This window comes from Onthophagus taurus, chromosome 6 (genome assembly GCF_036711975.1).
Source record: "Onthophagus taurus isolate NC chromosome 6, IU_Otau_3.0, whole genome shotgun sequence".
NCBI classification, from domain to species: Eukaryota; Metazoa; Arthropoda; class Insecta; order Coleoptera; family Scarabaeidae; genus Onthophagus; species Onthophagus taurus.
This window is the reverse complement of record NC_091971.1, coordinates 28,987,105-29,008,846: the sequence shown is the minus strand read 5'-3', so window position 1 is coordinate 29,008,846 and position 21,742 is coordinate 28,987,105. Positions and strand designations below refer to the sequence as shown.

General features: G+C 36.4%; 1 protein-coding gene across 2 annotated transcripts in view; it reads right to left on the bottom strand.

Moving 5' to 3' along the window:
- Nucleotides 1-21,742, bottom strand: part of LOC111420991 (cilia and flagella-associated protein 47-like) — a 47,434-nt gene that overhangs the window by 11,054 nt on the left and 14,638 nt on the right. For both annotated transcript variants that reach the window (XM_071196758.1, XM_071196759.1), the window contains 6 exons: nt 21,639-21,742; nt 21,393-21,580; nt 21,273-21,340; nt 20,491-21,213; nt 2,774-3,581; nt 1,486-2,720 (listed from right to left, as the gene is read on the bottom strand). In XM_071196758.1, the coding sequence (XP_071052859.1) occupies nt 1,486-2,720; nt 2,774-3,581; nt 20,491-21,213; nt 21,273-21,340; nt 21,393-21,580; nt 21,639-21,742 (3,126 nt within the window). The remainder of the gene's footprint in view (nt 1-1,485; nt 2,721-2,773; nt 3,582-20,490; nt 21,214-21,272; nt 21,341-21,392; nt 21,581-21,638) is intronic.

Sequence of the window (21,742 nt, the reverse complement as noted above, 5' to 3'; positions counted from 1 at the left end):
ATCGTTGTCAGAATCCGACTCATTTTTGGAACTTATTTCTATTTACTTTATTTACTTTTACTTATATACATTTACCACTAAAATTACGCATGAGAACAAAATATTAACACTTGTCAATGAATAATCTATAGTAATAATCCACTATGAACAAAACGGATATGTAAAAAACCCAAGCGTTAAAACTAAAATATCGTAAAATTCACGAGCGATCGAAAGCGACACGAAAATAACAAACTGCAAAGAAGTGCACCAAACACAGCAGCGCCAGTAAGGCACAGAAGTAGATAGGCGAGTCAATCGTCGCAGGGTAATGGGAGAAAAATAAACAAAAAAAAAACATACTCGGTATTTTTACGATAGTTTAGCTTTCTAGCGTTAACATGCGAAAAATGTAAGGGCAACCATAACACAATGAAATGCAATTTGTCATTACCAGAACCTGCCTACCATGTGGTGAAGACAGGCTTCACGAATGGTTTATCAAATGCAATAAAAAAGATCCCTTAAATGATGTGAAAAGAATAATAACAAAAGAATAATTGACAGATTTACCTAAAAACAAAAAGGCTATAGGATCTAAGTGGGTTTTTAAGAGGAAACTTGATGACACTGGAAACACTACAACCCTTCCCTCCAATACAAATTTAAACACTTTAATTTAAACTTTACCACAAACAATAAACTTGGTCAAATCCTGATAAATAACAAACACAAATTTAAAAAGGGTGAACAAAGTGGTGTTTATAAGATAGAATGTGGTGATTGTAATAAAATATATATAGGACAGACAGGTAGAAATGTCATCACCAGATTTTGGGAACGTCTTACTAAAGATTCATGTTCCGTCTACAAACACATTCAAAATCAAAAACACAAAACACTCTTTAAGCTCCTTTAATGGTTCAATTTGATAATAAACGAGATTATAAACCTTATCAAAGACATAGAAGGGGTAAACTCACTTACAACTAAATTGTCCATTAAATCGTAGCGGAATTGTCCGCTATGTGGCTAACACTGTGATCATAAGAAAGAATAGAGAATGGATGAGCGGCTCCTTCACTCATTTTATGTATTATGTATTTTGTTTCACAAAAACCAAAACCGTCGCTGTATCTAAAAATTTTGTGAGATACAAACTTGCCCAAAATCATTTTAGGGTATGCACTAAGACACAGAAAAAGACACGCAGATATAAGATATGAATGTGAAATTGAAGACAATCAGATGAGGATGTAAAGGTAGAAGAGCTTGGAATAATCATGTGGCTCCCAATGTTGATGGAATCATGGACATCAACATTTCAAGCGAACTGATGAGTTTTAACAGTGTTGTATTTAAGGCCTAACTGAGATATCATGCTGAAATAAGAAGCATTTTGAACCACATTTATTCTAGTTTTGTTGCTTCAAAAAAAACTAACTAAAAATTATTCAAACTAAAATTAGTCTAGTTTTAAGAAAAGAAATAATAAGCAATTCTTACCGTAAACTTTTGTTCTATTTCAAAATACGCAGTAAGAACACTATTTTCTACAAGTCTTTCTTGTTTCTGCAACCAATACCCTCCGCATGAACACTTAATTTCAAACCATCTCCTATACTCTTGAACCATATCATCTTGTTCGTAAACCACCAAATCAACCGAGTACGTACCAGAATGTTCCGTTTTTTTACTCAACCCCAAAATTTCCCATTTAATCGATTGTAATTCCATCAGCCATCGACATCGTGTTACTTTAACTTCCAACTTACAATCGTCCAAATGGTTCGTACAAGTTACACGATATTTAAAATCTCTTTTTTTGTATGATATACTAAGAGGATAGAATGAAAATACAAAATTTTCGTTTAAATCTAACGATACATCTTTCGATTTGACTAACGCTACTTGTATATCTGGTTTCTGATACACAGCTTCAATTTTGAGAAGATTATGAAAAGTCGTAGATGTATCAGAACGTAAATATATTGGTAGTAAGGTGGTGTATTCGCCATATTCTGTTGGATTTGGTTTAAAAGATATAGTAAATGACACTTTTTCGTTTGGTTTTAAAGTAAAAATTAGTATTTTTCTGTCACCAGTTTTATAATCTTCTATGTATAAAGGGTGATGTAATTGTTCGAATTTTATACAAATTTTTTCGGATTGTATGTGGTTTGGATTCGATATGAAAATCGTTGTTGATTGATTTCTTTTGGATGGGAAAGTGGAAAACTTAATAAAAGTTTTTGAAATTTCAATTATTGGTAATCTTATTAATGTGTGGATTTTTGTGCAAGGGAGTGAATCTGGCATCCAACCATATTTATCATTTGTACTGTATGTTTCATTTAAATAATATTGAACCTTCGTTGAAATGTAATCATTTAAAATTGGAGGTCCCAATAAATTATTAATTACAATTGGAAGATAAAATTGACAACTTGAAGCTTCATGCGGTGTAAAATGGATATAAATTTTTTCACTTGATTCCCCATCAATTTTTAAAGATGTTACTATATCTTTTGTAAAAGGAAAAATCGATTTACTAACAAAAAATTCTTCATATTCGTTTAAAGCAAAGTTTATATATGCTGGAACTGGACTGTTATTTGTTAATATGATATTGAAATATTTTATTGTGCTCGATGGTATTTTGTCAATGTTGATAATTTTTGGAGTTATTGTTACATCTGGATAAATAACTTCACCTTCAATTGGAATTTCTAATACTTCATCTAAAAGAAAAATTGCATCTTATACAAACCAATTTTTGAATTATTTTTCTTACCTGTAGACGTATTATATATTTTCAAAATCAAATTAAAAACAACACAATGCGTAAATTTAGCTACAATATACACGCTAAATTCCGTTAAAGGATGAATAAACCCAGTTAAAGGAAATACAGATAAACCTTTCGGTATGTCATCTTGCTTTATATAAAACTTTAGTCGGTTTACCTTAGAATTATTTTTTAACATTAATATCTCCATAGCTTCCTCGTTTAAAGAGATCTTTCCAAAACTAAGTTTCTCTGCCGTAAGTTTGCTTTTTCTTCTAATCAATTCTATTTCAACCGTTTCCGTTGTAATACTTTTTGAATATAATTTGGCAACAACCGAATCTGGTCCACATTGATCGAAACAATAACTAACCATACATACTAATTTTCTATTAGATGGTACAGTTCCTTTACATGGTTTGATCATAACATTCGGAGCATTTAACAGCCACATAAACGGAATATCAATATTCAAACAATTTTCGATTTCGATGTATTTAGAATTATTTTTTAAATCGAGTTGTAACTCATTTGTTAAAACTTGTAAAGTAGACGGGACCACTTCCGCTAGAAGTGGTACCGTTATAACCGTACTTTCGTTAATTATAAAATAAAGGATTGAAACGTAATATCCAATAAAATCGGATTTATAGGAAATGTTTATCACTTGTTCTGTGTTTTTATTAATAATATATCGATTTCCATCTAAAAAGATTATACTTCTTTCTTTATCCGTAGATACTATCAATCGAACGGGAATTGAATTGAAATTTTGTACAAGAACTTTAAAATCGTGGTTATTATCACATGCAATCTACAGAAAAACAGAAAATTTATGATTATGAAAAATGAATTTAAATTTAAATAGGGAACCCGGGGCACAACTAGGTACCGGGGCGCAATGAAGTTTGACGTTTTTCGGAATAAAGGAGGTGTTACTAGTGAGCGAAAATAAGTAAAACTAGCCCAACCTGTCACAATTCAAGTACCGCACCCATGTTAGTCTAGTTTTCTCGAGCGTTTGTTCGTGAAGTTCTCGTTGTGTGATTTTTTGCTCTTATAGTGTAATTTCTGATGATTTTGTAACCAAGGTAGGTTACAAGGTATACATACTTGTTTACAGTACAGCTGTAGTTAGTATATGCGTGAAGTACGCTTAATTCTGGTTAGTTTCGTGTATTTAAACGTTTGTTTATGTATTTTTTTTGAGTAATCTGACCGTTCTAACCTAAATCCTATCACTGGGGCGGAACGGGTGGGGCATATACAATATTTTTAACTAAGAGATCGCTTTTAGCACCGATGCTCATTTTTCCTCGAAAGAAAAGGCAGAAAGAATCTGAATTGGGATTACCACCAGGAGGGTGGGCAGAGGTGCACAACACTGGATGGATGACTGCTGAGTTATTTCTTGTATGGTTTCGAAGATTTGTAGAATTTTCTAAGGCATCGAAAGACTTCCCGGTTCTTCTTATCTTAGATGGCCACTCTACACACACTAAGAACCTTCAGGTTATAGATTACGCGAGGGAGAGTGGCGTTACGTTGCTATGTCTACCACCACATTGCTCTCACAGACTTCAGCCACTCGATTTTCGTTTCTTTTCTGAAACCTTTAAGTGTTTATTACAGCAATGAGCTTCGAAAATGGTTACGAAGCAACCCAGGAAAAGTCGTAACCCTTTTTCAAATTTCAACGCTTTTTGGATCAGCTTTTATTCAAAGTGCAACAATGAAAACTGCTATTAATGGTTTCCAAGCTATAGGAATATGGCCAACTGACCCATCCATATTCACCGATGTCGATTTTCTCCCAGTAGACACAACTGACATACGACTTGATAGGCCTTCAGGTGAAGAGGTGATCGTATCTGAAGCTGAACAATTGAAGTTGCCTTCGCCTAGCACAGGCGTTAAAAAAGACATGCCTATCAGGTTGGATGATAAAGCTGGCGAGGTTTCAGTCAATTCTAATGATGAGGCTAATTCTGCCACTCCTGATTGCTTTTGGATGACAACAGATAACAGGGCCTCTTCATTTCATATTTCACCTACTGTTCTAATGCCTATCCCAAAAGTTAAAGAAGGCCCGAAAAGGACGAATCGGAAGAGGGGAAAGACCGCGGTCTTAACAGATTCCCCATACAAAAAGGAGTTAGAAGCTGCTATTCAGGAAAAAGAGGAAAAGAATTTTGGCAAAGAAGAGAGAGCAAGGAAAAGATTATTTAAGAAAGAGAACAATAATAAAATAAACGGAAAAAATAAAAATGGAAAAAAGAAGAAGCTGAAGAGAGAAACCAAAACTAACGAAAGTGATTCTGAAAGTTGTTCTGACTGTGAATGTTTATATTGCGGTAAATTGTACTCAAAGTCAATTGAAGGTTGGGCCACTTGTTCCATGTGCAAAAAATAGGCTTCTAGTGCATTTTGTGAATAGGCTGAACTGAAATCCATGAAAACTGTAGTTAATCCTTTAGAGTCACTTAAAACTTCAAAATCAAAATTATTTTGTATGCATTTTTACTAGTTTTATGTTTTTCTAATTATTTGTCCTTACCACCCCGTTCTGCCCCGGGCATGGGGCAGAACGGGGTAAATGACATAATGTTCTGTTTTTGAAAAAAAGTATTGTTCTTTTATTTTCTTACAATATTGTTGTATTTTTGTGATTATTACATTACAATGTATTTATAGAAAATTTTGCATATGTTTTAATTAATCCTTTTGTAGTTTAAAACATATTGTTGAGTTGGTACCCCATTCTGCCCCGAGTTCCCTACAGTAAAACCTCGATATAACGGACCTCGTAAGAATGGACTAAAATTTTTGTATAAGAGTCATACTATTAATACTATCTATTTAATACATCAGTATACAATACAGACAAAAAAGTTTTAGGATACTTTTTCATCTACCTATGTAATTTTTTTTTTTATTTTTTAATGTATTTACCCTCTGCATAAAAAAATTTTAGCAAAAATGTAAAGGGGGTGGTTACGTTTAGTAGTTTAGAAGGATAGGTTGAAAGTACAAATAGGGTGAAAACGTGCCCTACTAGCAGTTAAACATATTCCCCAAATTTCGTTGTCCTAGCGTTTATGGTTTTTAAGAAAAAAAAATTAAACCAAAATTTTCCGCAATTTTTGGAGGGGTGTAGCTCCTTAGGGGAGCCAAAGTCGCCCATGGTTTATATATCAAAGTACCCTTAAAATTGCCTAAAGAATCACCCCCTGAAGTTTGGGCATGTCATTCAGATACACCCTGTATATTAATATAAATGTTAGCGCCCATTGATAGAATTCAATTCGGGTTGTTCCTCAAGTTGCTCTATTCCATGTTGATAGATAAACTTCTTTCCACTTTTGATTCTGTTCTCAATCGTACGTATGAGGCTGTGTAAACGACTTTAGTACTTATGATGGGATACCTTCAGCTGATTTGTTTAACGCAGCGTTTTTCAACCTTTTTCATGACACGACCCCCCTAGTAACAAAAAATATTTCACGACCCCCGACCCTTTTTTTCATGTATGTTAAAAATATTTAATCCATACAAAAATTTACGACAATTAAATTTAACAATTGTCGTTATTTATGACGACAATTATTTGAAATTTGGGTTTACTGTGATTGAGAATAAACCGCAGTGCGTAATTTGCTTTGAAATTTTGTCAAGAGAAAGCATGAAACGACATCGAAGTTGATACGCCACCTAAACACAAAACATCGTAATGAAAAAATAAACCCGTGGAATTTTTTGAGCGAAAACTAAAAGGTCTTGAACATCAAAAAAAACTGCTATAGGACAAATGTCCAACCTAAATGAGAAAGCGTTGCTAGCTAGTTATCGAGTAGCTTTTCCTGTGGCTAAAGCAGGAAAACCTCACAGTATTGCCGAAAATTTGATTTTACCAGCGGCTTTAGATATAGCAGAGATTATGTTTGGCAAACAAGAGGTCGAAAAGCTCAAAAGTATACCTCTCTCTGACAATACCATTCAACGCACGATAAGCAATATGGCGACTGACGTTCGTGATCAAGTCATAGAAAAAATAAAGAAAAGTTCTTTTGTGTCATTACAATTTGATGAATCAACGGATATTGCGGGTTGTCCGCAGTTTGTAGCTTTTGTGCGTTTTGAATCCAATGAAATATTAATGGAAGAAATACTATTTTGCAAGGCATTTCCCAAAAATGCTACAGGTCAGTTCTTGCATGACATGTTCGTTGAAGCTACGCACGATATGAATATCCATTGGGCACTAAAATGCATTGCTATTTGTAATGACGGAGCAAAAGCCATGACTGGTGCGAAGAGTGGATTTATTGCTAGACTGAAAGAACAAATGCCAAACGCTTGTTGGATGCACTGCTTTCTCCATCGCCAAGCTCTTGCAGCCAAAACCTTGCCACAACAATACAGTCAAGTTCTAAATATTATTATTAACATTGTAAATTCTATCAAAGGAAAAGCGTTGCAGACCCGATTGTTTCGAATCATTTGTGAAGATATGGGGGCACTACACCGCAATTTGCTTTACCACACAGAGGTTAGGTGGTTATCAAAAGGCAAAGTACTGACCAGAGTTGTGGAACTTCACGCTGAACTATTAGTATATTTACAACAAGCCAAGTCACATTACTCTGAATTCATTTCTGACCCGGAATTCCTTTTGAAATTGGCTTTCCTTTCCGACTTATTTGAGCATTTAAACAACTTGAATAAAAGTCTTCAAGGGCGGGATGAAAATGTCATTACAGCAAAAGACAAACTCCATGGCTTTATAAAAAAAATTGAATTGTGGTCATCATCTATAAATCAAAACAAGTTTGATTCATTTTCGTCGACACAGTCTTTCATTGAAGAAGTCGGAAGCGAGATAAACATTAACTCATATATATCTGGTATGAAAATGGTGTTAGATAATTTAAAGAAAGAGTTGTGTCACTACTTCTCAGTGCAAGAGATATCGATTAATACTGGGCAAAGATGGATCTTAAATCCGTTTTTAAATGCAGCTATAAATGAGGCAAATTTAGCAACTAAGCTCAAAGAGAATCTGCTGGAATTATCTGTCGATGGGATGTTACACTTGAAATTCAAGTCTGAAAATTTGGATACCTTTTGGTTAAAAAGAAAAACAGAATACCCGGAATTAACAACCGAGGCTTTGAAGTGTTTGATTCCATTTTCTACCTCGTACTTGTGCGAATTGGCATTTTCATCAATGGCCCAAATAAAAAGTAAACTAAGAAATCGCTTAAATTTGGAAAACGATTTAATACTTAAAGTTGCAAAAACGGATTCACGATGGGAGAAATTGATTGAACAAACTCAAGCGCAAGATTCACGAAGATTTTATTTTTTGTTAATGTGTTTGTATAAACAACATAACAAGTATCATTTTGTTAACTCTTTTTAATCTCCCTCCTTGAAATTTATTGATTATTTTACTGAGTTCTCGCGACCTCCCTACAGAGGCTTCGCGACCCCCAGGGGGTCGCCCACAGGTTGAAAAACACTGGTTTAACGGATTAACAAACTTTATCTCCGTGTGTCATATTAATGTACAAAGTATTTCTGCCGACTTTGATGATTTCTTGACCACATTCGAATCTAACATTTTTGATATTATTATGGTCAGTGAAACATGGCTTAAACCCTCTCTCCCCTCAGCGATTGTTTCACTTCCTAAATATAGTCTTGTAGGATTTATTTCTTTGTCTAGGTTTAATTAAGCTCCGAGAACTTTAGATATTGATGTTTATTACCTAAACATTTAATAACAAAACTAATACGAATGAATGTATTTAACACTAATGACAATATACGGCTTTTATACTAAATTATATCTAACTTTGCTAACGACACATCTTTTCGTCGACACGTCTTGTCGCCATCTTCCTTTTTTAACCTCCCCCGTCCGCGCCCTCTATTATTAAAATTAACCACTAACAATAATTAAAAACTACAATTCTTACACTCGGCCATCCGACAGCGAATCTGCCTCAGATTCGGTTTGATTTTCGATCCATGGTTTCATATATTCGGAACATGTAGAAGTTCTCATCGGTCCCTCATCATCAGTCACTTTCACAACATCACATCTATCATTTTGTTTTACCTTTGCTATTTGGTATGGACCTAAATATTTCTTTTACAATTTCTGTCCTGGACCAAATTGTGTTCTTTTAATTGCTACCAATGATCCTTCCTTGTAGAGCATAGGCTTTCTTCTTCTCAAATTATACCCCTTTTTGTTCTCTTCTTGCACCTTTAATAGGTGTTTCTTACTCTTCTTCCTTATTGTCTCTCTTCCTTCGTTAAAGTCTTCCAATAAACATCAATCAACTCGCGTATACGTATATCTTCTTTGTTTTTCATTTTTATTCCAATCATTAAGTCAAAGGGTGTTGTATTGATACTTCTCTGGTGTATAGAGTTTAATACTCTTTGTATCGTATCCAAATGTCGATACCACTTTTTAGGATCATCTAAGCTAAGTTTAGTCAAAACAGGAATAATTGTTCGATTAATTCTTTCGACATGCCCGTTGCCTCTTGGTACTCCTGTTGTTGTTAAAATGTGTCGAACCGCTTCCTCATGGCAATATTCTTCGAATTCATTTGCTGTAAAAGCTGTACCGCGATCTGTTATTATTCTAGATGGATTTCCAAATACAGCTTGCTGTTTCTTAAAACAAGATATAGTTTCTTTCGCAGTTGTCGATCTTGTACCGTATAATCAAGTAAACTTAGTGAAGTCGTCTATTATTGCTAAAATATATTGATAACTTTTATTGGTGGAAGGTAAGGGCCCTAAATGATCTGCATGATAGGTGCTTAAGGGTGTATCCCCTTTATCTATTGCGTGAAATAGTCCTTCCTTTTTTGGCTCCCAATATGCACGAGATACAATTCTGCACGCATTTCTTGATTTTGTCTTTCAACTTCTTAATATAAAACTCTCGTTCCACCATTTCCTGTGTTTTTGTCACCGCAAAATGTCCTATCTCATGTGCTTTTCTAATCACTTCGTTTTGCATAGCTTTAGGTACGACTATCAACTCCTTTCCATCTTTGTATTTATATAAAATTTCATCTTTCAAGAAGTAATCTTCATAAGTCTCTGTTTGTAAAATCTTTCCCAATGCTTGCAAATATTCATCATTCTTTTGTGCATTTCTCAGTCCATGCCTAGAAAATTTATCTTTTGAATTTCAGTGTCTTTGTCTCTTTTTGTAGAAAAAGTTAGTATTTTGGTTTTATCTGCATTTAGTTTCATTTTGTTAATGCAAACCATTTTTTTGCATCGGCTAATGATGCTTGCGTTTTATTTTTAAGTTGCTGAAATCATTTCCTTGGTTGATAACAGACGTGTCATCTGCATAGAGACAAATGGAAAGTGCCTTCACATTTTCTGGCAGATCATTTATATATATCAGAAAAAGTATAGGCTCAAGCACAGAACCCTGAGGTACTCCTGCCCCCACAGATTTCCATTCCGAGTGTATACCTTTCCAATACACTTGTTGTTCTCTCTGATCCTGGTAGGAGGCTAATAAATTATATGCAGTAGCTTTAAAGCCATATTTATGTATTTTTTCTCTTAAAATTCTGTGGTGTACCATATCAAAAGCCTTGCTGAGATCACAAAAGGCTATTTGCGTGTATTTCTGTTGGTCAAAACCATCTGCTATTTTTTTGATAACATTTAGTAACGCTGTTATGGTTGATCTGCCTTGTATGTACCCATGCTGATATTTGGTTATGAGATCTTCTTCCTCTAAATATTCCATTATCCTTCTCTTTATGACCATTTCAAATACTTTCGACATCGCCGGTAATATTGATATAGGTCTATATTTGCCACAATCGTTTGGGTCCCCTGGTTTCTTAATTCGTATTACTTTCGCTCGTTTGAGTTCCAGTGGGAAAATATCTTCTGTCAAACATTTGTTTAGTACTACTACCAGTTGTTTACTAATTTGTTCTTCTATTTCTTTTAGCAGTTTTACTGAAAAGCCATAAATGTCTGTTGTGTTTGTGCTTTTCATGTTTTTAATGATTTGTGTGACGTCACAGCTTTCTATAGCTTCTATTGCATTTAAGAACTTCTTTGATTGTACTGTTACCAGATCCACTGCTTCCATTTGACTTAACATATTATTTTGTGTAAAAAGGGTTGACTGTCCAATTGATTTATCTGTCATACGTGCGAGGTGTACGGTCGCATAATCGCGTCTCTTGAGTTTCTAAGTAGTGTTGTGCGATTGTTATATTTGAGGCTTCTTTTTTGTTTTTTACATTCACCCGCGGGTGCTGGTCAGCGTGGTGTTTGATTTTGTTCGGTTTTGCATTCAACATTTTTCGAAGGATTAATATATCTATTTTTACATATTCTTTCTTCCGCCGCGTTGTCGTATTCGCTCGTGTTGACCTTTGTCCTGTCGTTGGAACCGGAATCCCCGTATCGATGTCGGGGTGCAAGATCTGCTCGTCTCGCCTGTCATCCAAGAGTCCTGGCCTTCAGTGCGGCAGCTGCCACGGGAACTTCCACGCCAAATGCGTAAAAATTTCGTCCGATGCGCTTGAACAAATTAAGGCGGGGGGTGTCTTTTGGAAATGTTCCAAATGTCGAGGAAATTTGGATAAATCCGTCATAATTGACGATGAAATCACTGATTCCCAGTCTTCTAGTGGCCCTAGCAATGCTCAACTGTACCGTCTCTTATCATCTATCCAGAATGATGTAAAGAATTTATCAAACAAATACGACGAGATTGTTAAGTCAATTTCCTTCTACGGCGACAAAATCACTGATTTCGAGCGAGCCCTTAACAATTTCGGTGATAAGATTAAGCAAGTCGATGCTGGTCGCTGTAAATTCTAAACTTAAGGCTGATCTAGCTGCTGCGGAGTGTCGCCTTGATCACCTCGAGCAGTATTCGCGGCTCAATAATCTGATCATCGCGGGAGTTCCCGAACATGTAGGAGAAAATCTTCCCGAAATTGTGTCCAACATTGCGGAAGCTATCAAATCTCCTATTGTGGCTTCCGATATAGATGCAGTTCATCGCTTGCCTCAAAGACCATCTCCAGGAAAAGACAAGTCGCGCGCTAAGGCCATTATAGTAAAGTTCACCTCCAGAATAACACGTGACCGTATTTTTAGCGCGGCCAAATTATATCGTCGCAGTGCCAATGGCCGTTGTCTGTCGATTCCCGACGTTGCGGATAATCTTTACATTAATGAACATCTTACGGCTCGTAACATGGACCTCTTTAGCAAGGTGCGAGAAATCGCGAGAAATAAAAACTACAAGTATATCTGGACGAAGAGCTGCGTTATCCATGTGCGGAAAGATGATAGAGCGAAGATTTTGGTGATCAAATCGTCGTCTGACTTGAATAAATTGTAAGATAGCCCTCGTCGTTTTTATTGTTGTTCCTATCACTTTTTAACGGTTTATGGGTATCAGCTTCTATTATCAGAACGTCCGTGGTTTACGATCCAAGACTAATACTTGTTCAATCAACTCACATGCCTTATTGGCGGATTTTATCTGCCTTACTGAAACATTTCTTAATGATAGCATATCCGACAAGGAGTTACTCAACTCATCTTATACCGTATATCGTCGCGATAGAAATTCAACGGCTTCCACCAAGCGCGATGGTGGCGGAGTCCTTATAGCTGCGAAGCATGGCTTTCATACCGTTCCCATGCCGAGTCTGCAAAGTGGTGCGGAGGACTTGTGGTTGAAAGTTCAGTGCGGTCAACTAATTTTTCTTTTGTGCTGTGTTTATCTTCCTCCTTCTGCTGATGAAGCGCTGAATCTGTTTTTGTCCAGTGTGTCTGCTGTGCGCGATGCCTACCCGGAAATTATGATTGTTATTATAGGTGATTTCAACATGCCAACTATTTCTTGGTCTATGTCTGAAGATGATGTATTAATTCCCACAGGGAATTTCGACCGTCGCGCGATTGATTTTCTTAACATTTATTCATATTGTAATTTTAGTCAATTTAATAATGTATCGAATATTAATAATAGAATTCTTGATCTTGTTCTATGCGCTAACGGTCGAGTCGAAAGCATACACCTCTGCAACGATCCACTTGTGGATCGTGACTGCCACCATCCACCGTTTGAATTCTTATTATCGGGCATGTTCATTTGTCTGAGTGATGGTCCGAATGTTCGCTTTCTTTTTAAGAACGCGAATTCCGGAGCTATCAAGTGTTTCTTAAATAGTATCGATTGGCAGACTGTTTTTGCTGGGATGGGCGTGGAGTGCATGGTTGAAGTTTTCTATGACCGCGTTAATTATGTAATTAACAGAGACGTTCCTAAGCGCTTTCTGCCTAAGCAACGTTTTCCTTACTGGTACAAACGTTCAACTATTCGTGTCATTAAAGAAAAGCTACTTTACCATAAAAAATGGAAATCTACTCGACATAATAGTGATTACTTGGCTTTCTCTATCTTGCGCTCAAGGTCTAAGAGCCTTATTGCGGCTGATTATAGAGATTACTTAAACTCGATTCAGGCGGGGTTATGGAAAATCCCAATGGAATCTGGTCCTTTGTTAAGTCCAGGAAAGGGGATGTGTCTGGCTTGCCGGCCGCTATGTTTTCTGTTGATGGGTCAATGGTGACCTCAGGTCATGATATCTCTTATGCATTTGCAGAGTATTTCGCCTCGGTTTTCGTAGATGGTAGTATTGACCGCTCAATGGTCTTCGGTGGCCAGGTTGTTTCACCTTGGTTCTCTGCTGACGCAGTCCTCAATGTTTTGATCCATCTTGACAAGTCCTCTGGCTCTGGTCCGGATGGTATTCCATCTTCCTTTTTGAGGGAGTTTGCTGCCGAACTGTCGACCCCTCTTTTTCTTATTTTTTCAAAATCCTTACTCGAAGGTACTTTTCCGCGCGCGTGGAAGACAGCTTTTGTCGTTCCAATATTTAAATCAGGGAATAGACAGTTGATATCTAATTACCGTCCAATTTCTATTATCTCGTCTATTCCAAAGGTTTTTGAAAAAATTGTTTGCGATTACTTTAACCACTCTATTGCTCACTCTCTCATTACTGAACAACATGGATTCTTGTCTGGCCGATCGGTTGAGTCTAACTTAGTGTCTTATGTTAATTTTATTCATTCTACCTTAAATGAGGACTCACAGGTTGACGCAATTTATACCGATTTCTCTAAAGCCTTCGACAAGATTGACCATGGAATTCTTATACAAAAGCTGTCCTCCTTTAACATTCCTGCCGGCATTGTGCGCTGGATAATGTCATATCTTTCTGACAGAAGTCAGGCAGTTAGGATGGGTAGCTTTTTGTCGGACTACAAACCCATCTCATCTGGTGTGCCTCAGGGAAGTCACCTTGGGCCCACATTATTTCTAATTTATATAAACGACATTTCTGCTTGCTTTAAATTTTCCAAATTCCTGCTCTATGCGGATGATAACAAAATATTTACTAGAGTCAGCTCTAGTCATGACTGCCTAAGGCTCCAGGAGGACCTTGATCGTCTACATGATTACTGTCGCGTTAACAAACTTTATTTGAACTATGACAAATGCCAAAAAATAACGTTTACATGGAAACGCTATCCTATTAATTTTAATTACAACTTTAATGGTAGACCTATTATCTCTACTGACAGAGTGAAGGATCTTGGCATTATACTTGATGCCAAATTGAGATATCACCTTCACATCGAAGTCATGGTGGCGAAAGCCCTGCGTAACCTAGGGTTTGTTATCAGAATAAGTAGACAGTTTACCAATTTTACAAGCATTAAATCCCTTTATATGGCATTTGTTAATAGCGTATTATCCTATGGTTCCATAGTGTGGAATCCTATGTACGCGGTCTATCGTGATCGCATCGAAGCGGTTCAACGACGCTTTGTACGCTATCTGGCTTACAAATATCATCTTCCCTATTGCGATTACGATAGACGCTGTGTGGTTTTTAACTTATTATCCCTGCGGCAGCATCGGCTAGTCTCAGACTTAATTTTTCTTTTCAAACTGCTCAATGGCTTGCTGGACGCACCTGATCTTCTGTCTGTGTTGAACTTTAATGTACCACAGCGTTTCACGCGGCGGAATACTACATTCCTTTTAGGCACATCGAACACGAACGCTCATCTAAACTCGCCTATCGTTCGGCTTTTGAATACTTACAATCAGGACTTCAACCATGTTACTCTATTTGGACTCTCGTTGCGCTCATTTAGAGAATTACTATTACGTAACGTTTAGTTGTTATCTTCTGTATTGTAGTACAATTATATAATACTTTTCGCTTTTTTTTTGTAATTTTTTTTTAATTAGCAACTATCAATGCTGTTATTATTATTTTCATAGTTAATGTTATAATTATTGTTATTTTTTTTTTTCTTTTCTCGTTTTTTTGCTTGGTATGTAGTTAAGTGCTTTGTTTTTATGAGGATGCTTCACTGGGGATATCCTCCCTGTTTGTGTCCCAATAATAAATAAATAAATAAATAAATAAGCAATGAAATAATTATTGAGAACATTTGCGTTCAGTGTGGTCTTAACTTCACTTTTAATGCATCCTCTTCCTTTGTTATTTTCCAAGCTGCTTTTATTTTGTTTTCTGCGTTATTTATATACTTACAATAACTGGAGTTACAAATAACTGAACCGCTTCTTTTGGTGTTGCAGCCATATGTTTCCTTGCTAGTCCTGGCGGACGTCGAATAATGTTCTGTGGTTGAATTTTATTTTTTGCTGGAGATTCCAAACTCCATACTAGACCACTTGGAGCAATGTAACCACTTGTTGAAGGCTTACCAATATCATCAACATCACCCTCTGAATTATCGCCACCATGATCAGAACTGGATCCAGAATACTCGTCAGGAACCAATACGAAATTTCTATCTTCTGTGTAATCATTTCCTGCTTCTGACACATCACTTTCTTCAGAAGGCAGATCATCACATTCAGCTGCCCACTGCACCAATATTTCTTCATAACCGGGGTCACCAAATCTCACGCTTTTCACATTCCTTTTTGATGCCATTATCATAGTATCTCACAAGTTCACTCAATCCAACTTCTATTCCAACTGAATGAAAAACAGCTGCACCTACTTTTAATACATCCAACAGTTATGCACGTTTTAACTTGCACAGACACGCACAATTCCGCGCAGCAGTGTTTGACAAATTATAATAACCCTCAACCTGTTGTAAGGAGCAGCTCTTACTTTGTTGTGTGGGCGTGCTAAAGGCGTTGGCGACAAGCAGAACCTTGTCACGCCGGCTTGAATTTAGGGAGCAAAGTTAAATGAAATTTGATAAAAGAAATCAAGTCAAATTTAAATACAAAATTTAATGAATTAAAATCAAACGAAAACAACAGCAAAAAAAAAAAATACAAACTAAAATTAATAAACAGAATTAAAGTTAAAATAAATTGAAACAAACAAAGTTTAGCTACAAAAATTACTCAAAAACTTTATATTGATTAACAACAAAAGAAATTTTAATCTAGTAATTTATCTGACTTTACTTGAAAATCTTTATAACCAATTTTAATTAAAAACATTAAAAAATATCTAAGTTCAACAATTACAAAATGATCAATTTAATAAAAAGAATAATTCAAAAATAATATCGAATATTACGTAGGTTCATACCAAATCAGAAAAAGCCAAAGCAATTAGTTACAATCTTTACAAGTTAATATGTAAAATAAAACATTAACGACTTACCAAGGGTCAAAGCGATCATATTGAGAGGAGTAACTCGTTAAAAAGTGTAACACTTTAATTTTAATCCGATCGAATAAAAGTTAATTAATAATTATTAATTAAATAACTTACGTCAAACTTAAGAATTACCGGAGTCTTACTCGGACTTTCCATTAAGACTCTTAACCGAAACCGAATAGGGTGCTTCGCCGAAGAAATTAATTTAAATCCAAACCGAACTCAAAAACTCTTTCGTCGAAGAATAGAGAAATTAATTTTAATTCAAACCGAAAAACTTACCGACGAATAGACTCTTAACCGAACTGAACCCAACTTCCTCAAAAGGCGCTCCTCCTCAATATTTAAACCTTTACCCCCTGGACGCTCTTTCCTCTAGGAAAGTCCTTATTGGCCAACACATGGCTCAACCAATTAGAAATTGCAACATCAGCAATTAAACAAAAGAGAGGGAAGGAAAACCAAAGGAAAACGTTTTCCCCCTGAACGTTCTTAACTCTAAGAATAATCTTATTGGTCAACGCGTGGTTTAACCAATCAAACAATTACAACTATAACAATTAGACAAAAGAAAAGGAAGGGAAGGATGAGTCGAGCAACGATCCCCTCTATTCGAGAATGAATAAAAATATCAATAATTAATTAACAAAATTTGAATAGATCTGCGGATCGCTACACTGTAATGAACAAGTTGAAACTTGCTCTATAGTAACTAGTAGACTAACGGCCCGATTTATGCATCCTAGGGTTAATGAAAGACCACAGACCGCTTGGATTATCACGCGATTATAATCATTTTCTTATACTAGGAATAACCCTACGACGTTATGCAACTCAACGGGGAGACACCTGTATACACTTAACTCTAATCTTAAACACCTGTTGAGCTTGCGCAAAATAAATCAGTTATTATAAATACGAAGGCTTTCACGGCCGATATTAATTAAACTAAAACTAACAGTAGCACTATCACAAGAACTAACACTAGACCTAGAATCATTCGGTTTAAGCCTTGCGTTTTTTGAAAAAATGTTTGACGTTTCGGATGCCATGTTGCAACCTTCTTCGGAAACAAGTACAAAGTGACGAATTCGTTTAAAATTTGACAATAAATACATGAAAAGGTAATTAATAACTAATTAGTGTCTAATTGTCAACTAAGTGGTTTTGTCAAATCCGGGTGGAGAAGGCTTCCTTGAGTTCACCAACATCTTCCATGTGCGGCCTCTCTCGTCAATCTTTGGAAGTAATGCCCGTTTCTTGCTAGCACTTTGGTTTTTTCGAACTCTATGCTGTGTCCTCTTTTGTGGCAATGCTCTGCGACTGCAGATTGTTGGATCTTCCTTAGTCGGACGTCTCTTTCGTGTTCCTTGATGCGGCACTCGATGTTACGTCCAGTTTGGCCAACGTAATATTTCCCGCAACTGTAAGATAGCCGGTAGACTCCCGCTCCCTTTAATGGGGTTAGTTTGTCTTTGGCTATCGGAAGAGCGTTTTGTATTTTGCTGACCGTACCGTATCGTACCACGATATCATTCTTCCTCAGACGCCTCGCAATTCGCTCCGTCACACCTGAAACATAAGGAAGGCAGATAAAACCGGCTGATGTCGTACTTACCGAGTCATCCTTCTGTTTGTGTGGTTTGGTGGCTCGTCGGATATCTCTCATCGTGTAGCCGTTCTTCTGCAGCACATCTTCTAGGAATCTTTCTTCTTTTCTTAGGTTCTCTTTATCGCATATCCTCTCTGCTCGCTGGAATAAGGCTAGAATCACGGACCTCTTCTGTTGTGGGTCGTGGTTTGCCAATTGAAACAGTCGTCATCAACCGATCAAGCGTCCCATTAACAGAGGAGGAAACTAAAGTACTCACCAAAGGCTTAAATTATGCAGTCGCTCCAAAGAGGGTTCCCAAAGAAGAAATTATAAGTGAAGTGGAAGCGGCTATTCGCAGAATACCTGCAGTGAAAGCAGAGGAAATTCGTCAAGACATAGCGAGAGTGCTTAAAACAGCAAAGCCACCAAAAATAAAACTTAACAATAAACGAAAGAAGAGCACTACGAACGATAAGGGAAAAACCAGACATTATCATTCTACCAGCGGACAAGGGGAACGCGACCGTGGTTACTGGTAAAATCCACAGAAATCCCAGCAGATCAACAGAATAGCTTATTCGTACAGACTCCAGTACCACCAAGGATATATGGATTACCCAAAATCCATAAACCAGACGTCCCACTACGCCCTATTGTCAGTGCCATAACAGTGCCACCTATCAACTAGCAAAACACCTTTCCAAGATTCTGTCTCCTTTTACAGGTAAAACAGAATCATATGTCAGAGATTCCACACATTTTGTAGAATCAATTAGGAGTATGAAGCTAGACCCTCAGGATATGCTGGTAAGTTTTGACGTGGAATCTCTATTCACCAGTGTACCAGTCAAGGATGCCGTGGATGGTCTTCGGAAGAAACTCATCCCGGACGGTTTGCCCATGTCCCAGGACTAGTGGAATACTGCCTATCGTCGACATATTTCAGCTGGAAGGGGGAATTATACGAGCAATGCGAAGGAGCAGCCATGGGATCACCTCTGTCTCCTGTGATAGCCAATTTTTTCATGGAGATGTTTGAAGAGGAAGCGCTAAAGAAGAGTCCTTGGAAACCGAAGCTATGGCTCCGTTACGTCGATGACACTTTCGTAATCTGGAAAACAGAATTTACCATGGAAACAGAAAATGCAAAACAGTTGCCATTCCTGGATGTGTTAGTCACTAGGAAGACGGATGGGGGCATGGAACTGGGAGTATATCGAAAGAAGACACATACGAATAGGTACCTGCAGACTTCATCCCACCACCACCCACAACAGAAGAGGTCCGTGATTCAAGCCTTATTCCAGCGAGCAGAGAGGATATGCGATAAAGAGAACCTAAGAAAAGAAGAAAGATTCCTAGAAGATGTGCTGCAGAAGAATAGCTACACGATGAGAGATATCCGACGAGCCACCAAACCACACAAACAGAAGGATGACTCGGTAAGTACGACATCAGCCGGTTTTATCTGCCTTCCTTATGTTTCAGGTGTGACGGAGCGAATTGCGAGGAGTCTGAAGAAGAATGATATCGTGGTACGATACGGTACGGTCAGCAAAATATAAAACGCTCTTCCGATAGCCAAAGACAAACTAACCCCATTAAAGGGAGCGGGAGTCTACCGGCTATCTTGCAGTTGCGGGAAATATTATGTTGGCCAAACTGGACGTAACATCGAGTGCCGCATCAAGGAACACGAAAGAGACGTCCGACTAAGGAACATCCAACAATCTGCAGTCGCAGAGCATTGCCACAAAGGAGGACACAGCATAGAGTTCGAAAAAACCAAAGTGCTAGCAAGAAACGGACATTACTTCCAAAGTTTGACGAGAGAGGCGATAGAGATTCATCGACATGGGAATAACATGAATAGAGAAGATGGCTGGGAACTCAGCCGGACATGGAAGATGTTGGTGAACTCAACGAAGCCTTCTCCACCCGGATTTGACAAAACAACTTAGTTGACAATTAGACTCTAATTAGTTATTAATTAACTTTTCATGTATTTATTGACAAATTTTAAACGAATTCGTCTCTTCGAACTTGTTTCTGAAGAAGGTTGCAACATGACATCCGAAACGTCAAACATTTTTTCAAAAAACGCACGATTCTAGGTCTAGTGTTAGTTCTTGTGATAGTGCTAGTGTTAGTTTTAGTTTAATAAATCAGTTATTGTTATACCACCATTAATATCTTTTGAAGTTAATTAAAGCAATAATTGAATACAATAAGTTTCTGCCCTAGATTTTTTATGCATATTACATGCGCCTAACACGATCATTATTCGAGATATCCGGAAATTTTTAGTGTTACATAGTGTAATACAATACTATTAAAAAAAATGGTTTTAACTTTAAAGTTATTCTTACCCGTGGTGTTTTTATAACCGGAGGAAGTACAACAACATTAGCCATTTCTTGCGGAGTTAACGGGAAAAAGAACATATTTCTTTTAATTTTTTCATTTAGCACCAGTTTCCCACATTTACTCAACTTTAAATCTTTACAAACCACCTTCCTCATATCCGTAACGTCATATTCTTCATTACCACTAAAAGAAACCATCGACTTCGATTTTATAAATTGTTTTCTTCGAATAAAAGTATTGTAATAATCGTTATTCTTCTCGATATGGAATAAATTACTTAAGGTAACGGATTTAATTTTATCTCTTAAAGTAATCGGCTTTAAACTCGAAATGGAGTATTTTTTTAATTTTTTGCTAATTATAGACACATTGTATTCAATGTTAATTTTTGTTTCACCAATAACTTTGAGTTCGTTGTTATTGTAATACATTAAATCGAATTCTAGGTGTGTATTAATTCTTCCTAAACGCTTCGGTGCGATGTGAACGGAAATTTGAATCGACCCCAATGACTTTACGTGAAAATATTCCGACTCCAAAAAAATAAAGGGTATTTTCTTATAACGAAATATAATCGGAAGATTTTTTGAATTGTTTTTTAATTCAATTACTCTTGTTTCTCTCATGTTTATAGTAATATTTTCGATTATCAATGAATCTGGAATTATTTTAACTGATGGTGGTTCGGCCGTACCGTATAAATAAAATCTTGTGTAGTTATCGTCCTTATCACAATTAAATAAAGTAAGAAATAAATCTTTTATAAGAAATGAAAAATACTTACGGTTTGAGTAACAGAAAAATGGTGCGATTTTTCTTTAGAAAAAATATAAATTGATACAGAATCTCGCCCTGAAAAAGATAAATTAAAATACATTTATACTTAAATTAAATTTTAATTTACGAAATGTATTGCAGCGTGAACTTGCTACATTCCTACAAAAAGCTACGTTCGAATATGAACTTTGAAATGTTCCTTCCACATCTGCGGTTGGTCCAAAATAATGGTCGCAAAGGAATCTAAACATTACATATTTACAGAAAAAATATGGTATGTTCTTTGTGTTTTTATCAATCTGAAATGGACTGAAACTAAAGAAATAATACAAATTAATACAATTAAAATTCGCGTTTTAAGAGATTAAATTACGTAAATTTAAAAACTCGAGTTTCGTTACTTTGAAAAACCCCATCTGATGGCGTCATATCAAAAAATTTAAAATCCATACGCTCAATTCGAGCTTTGTCAATTTC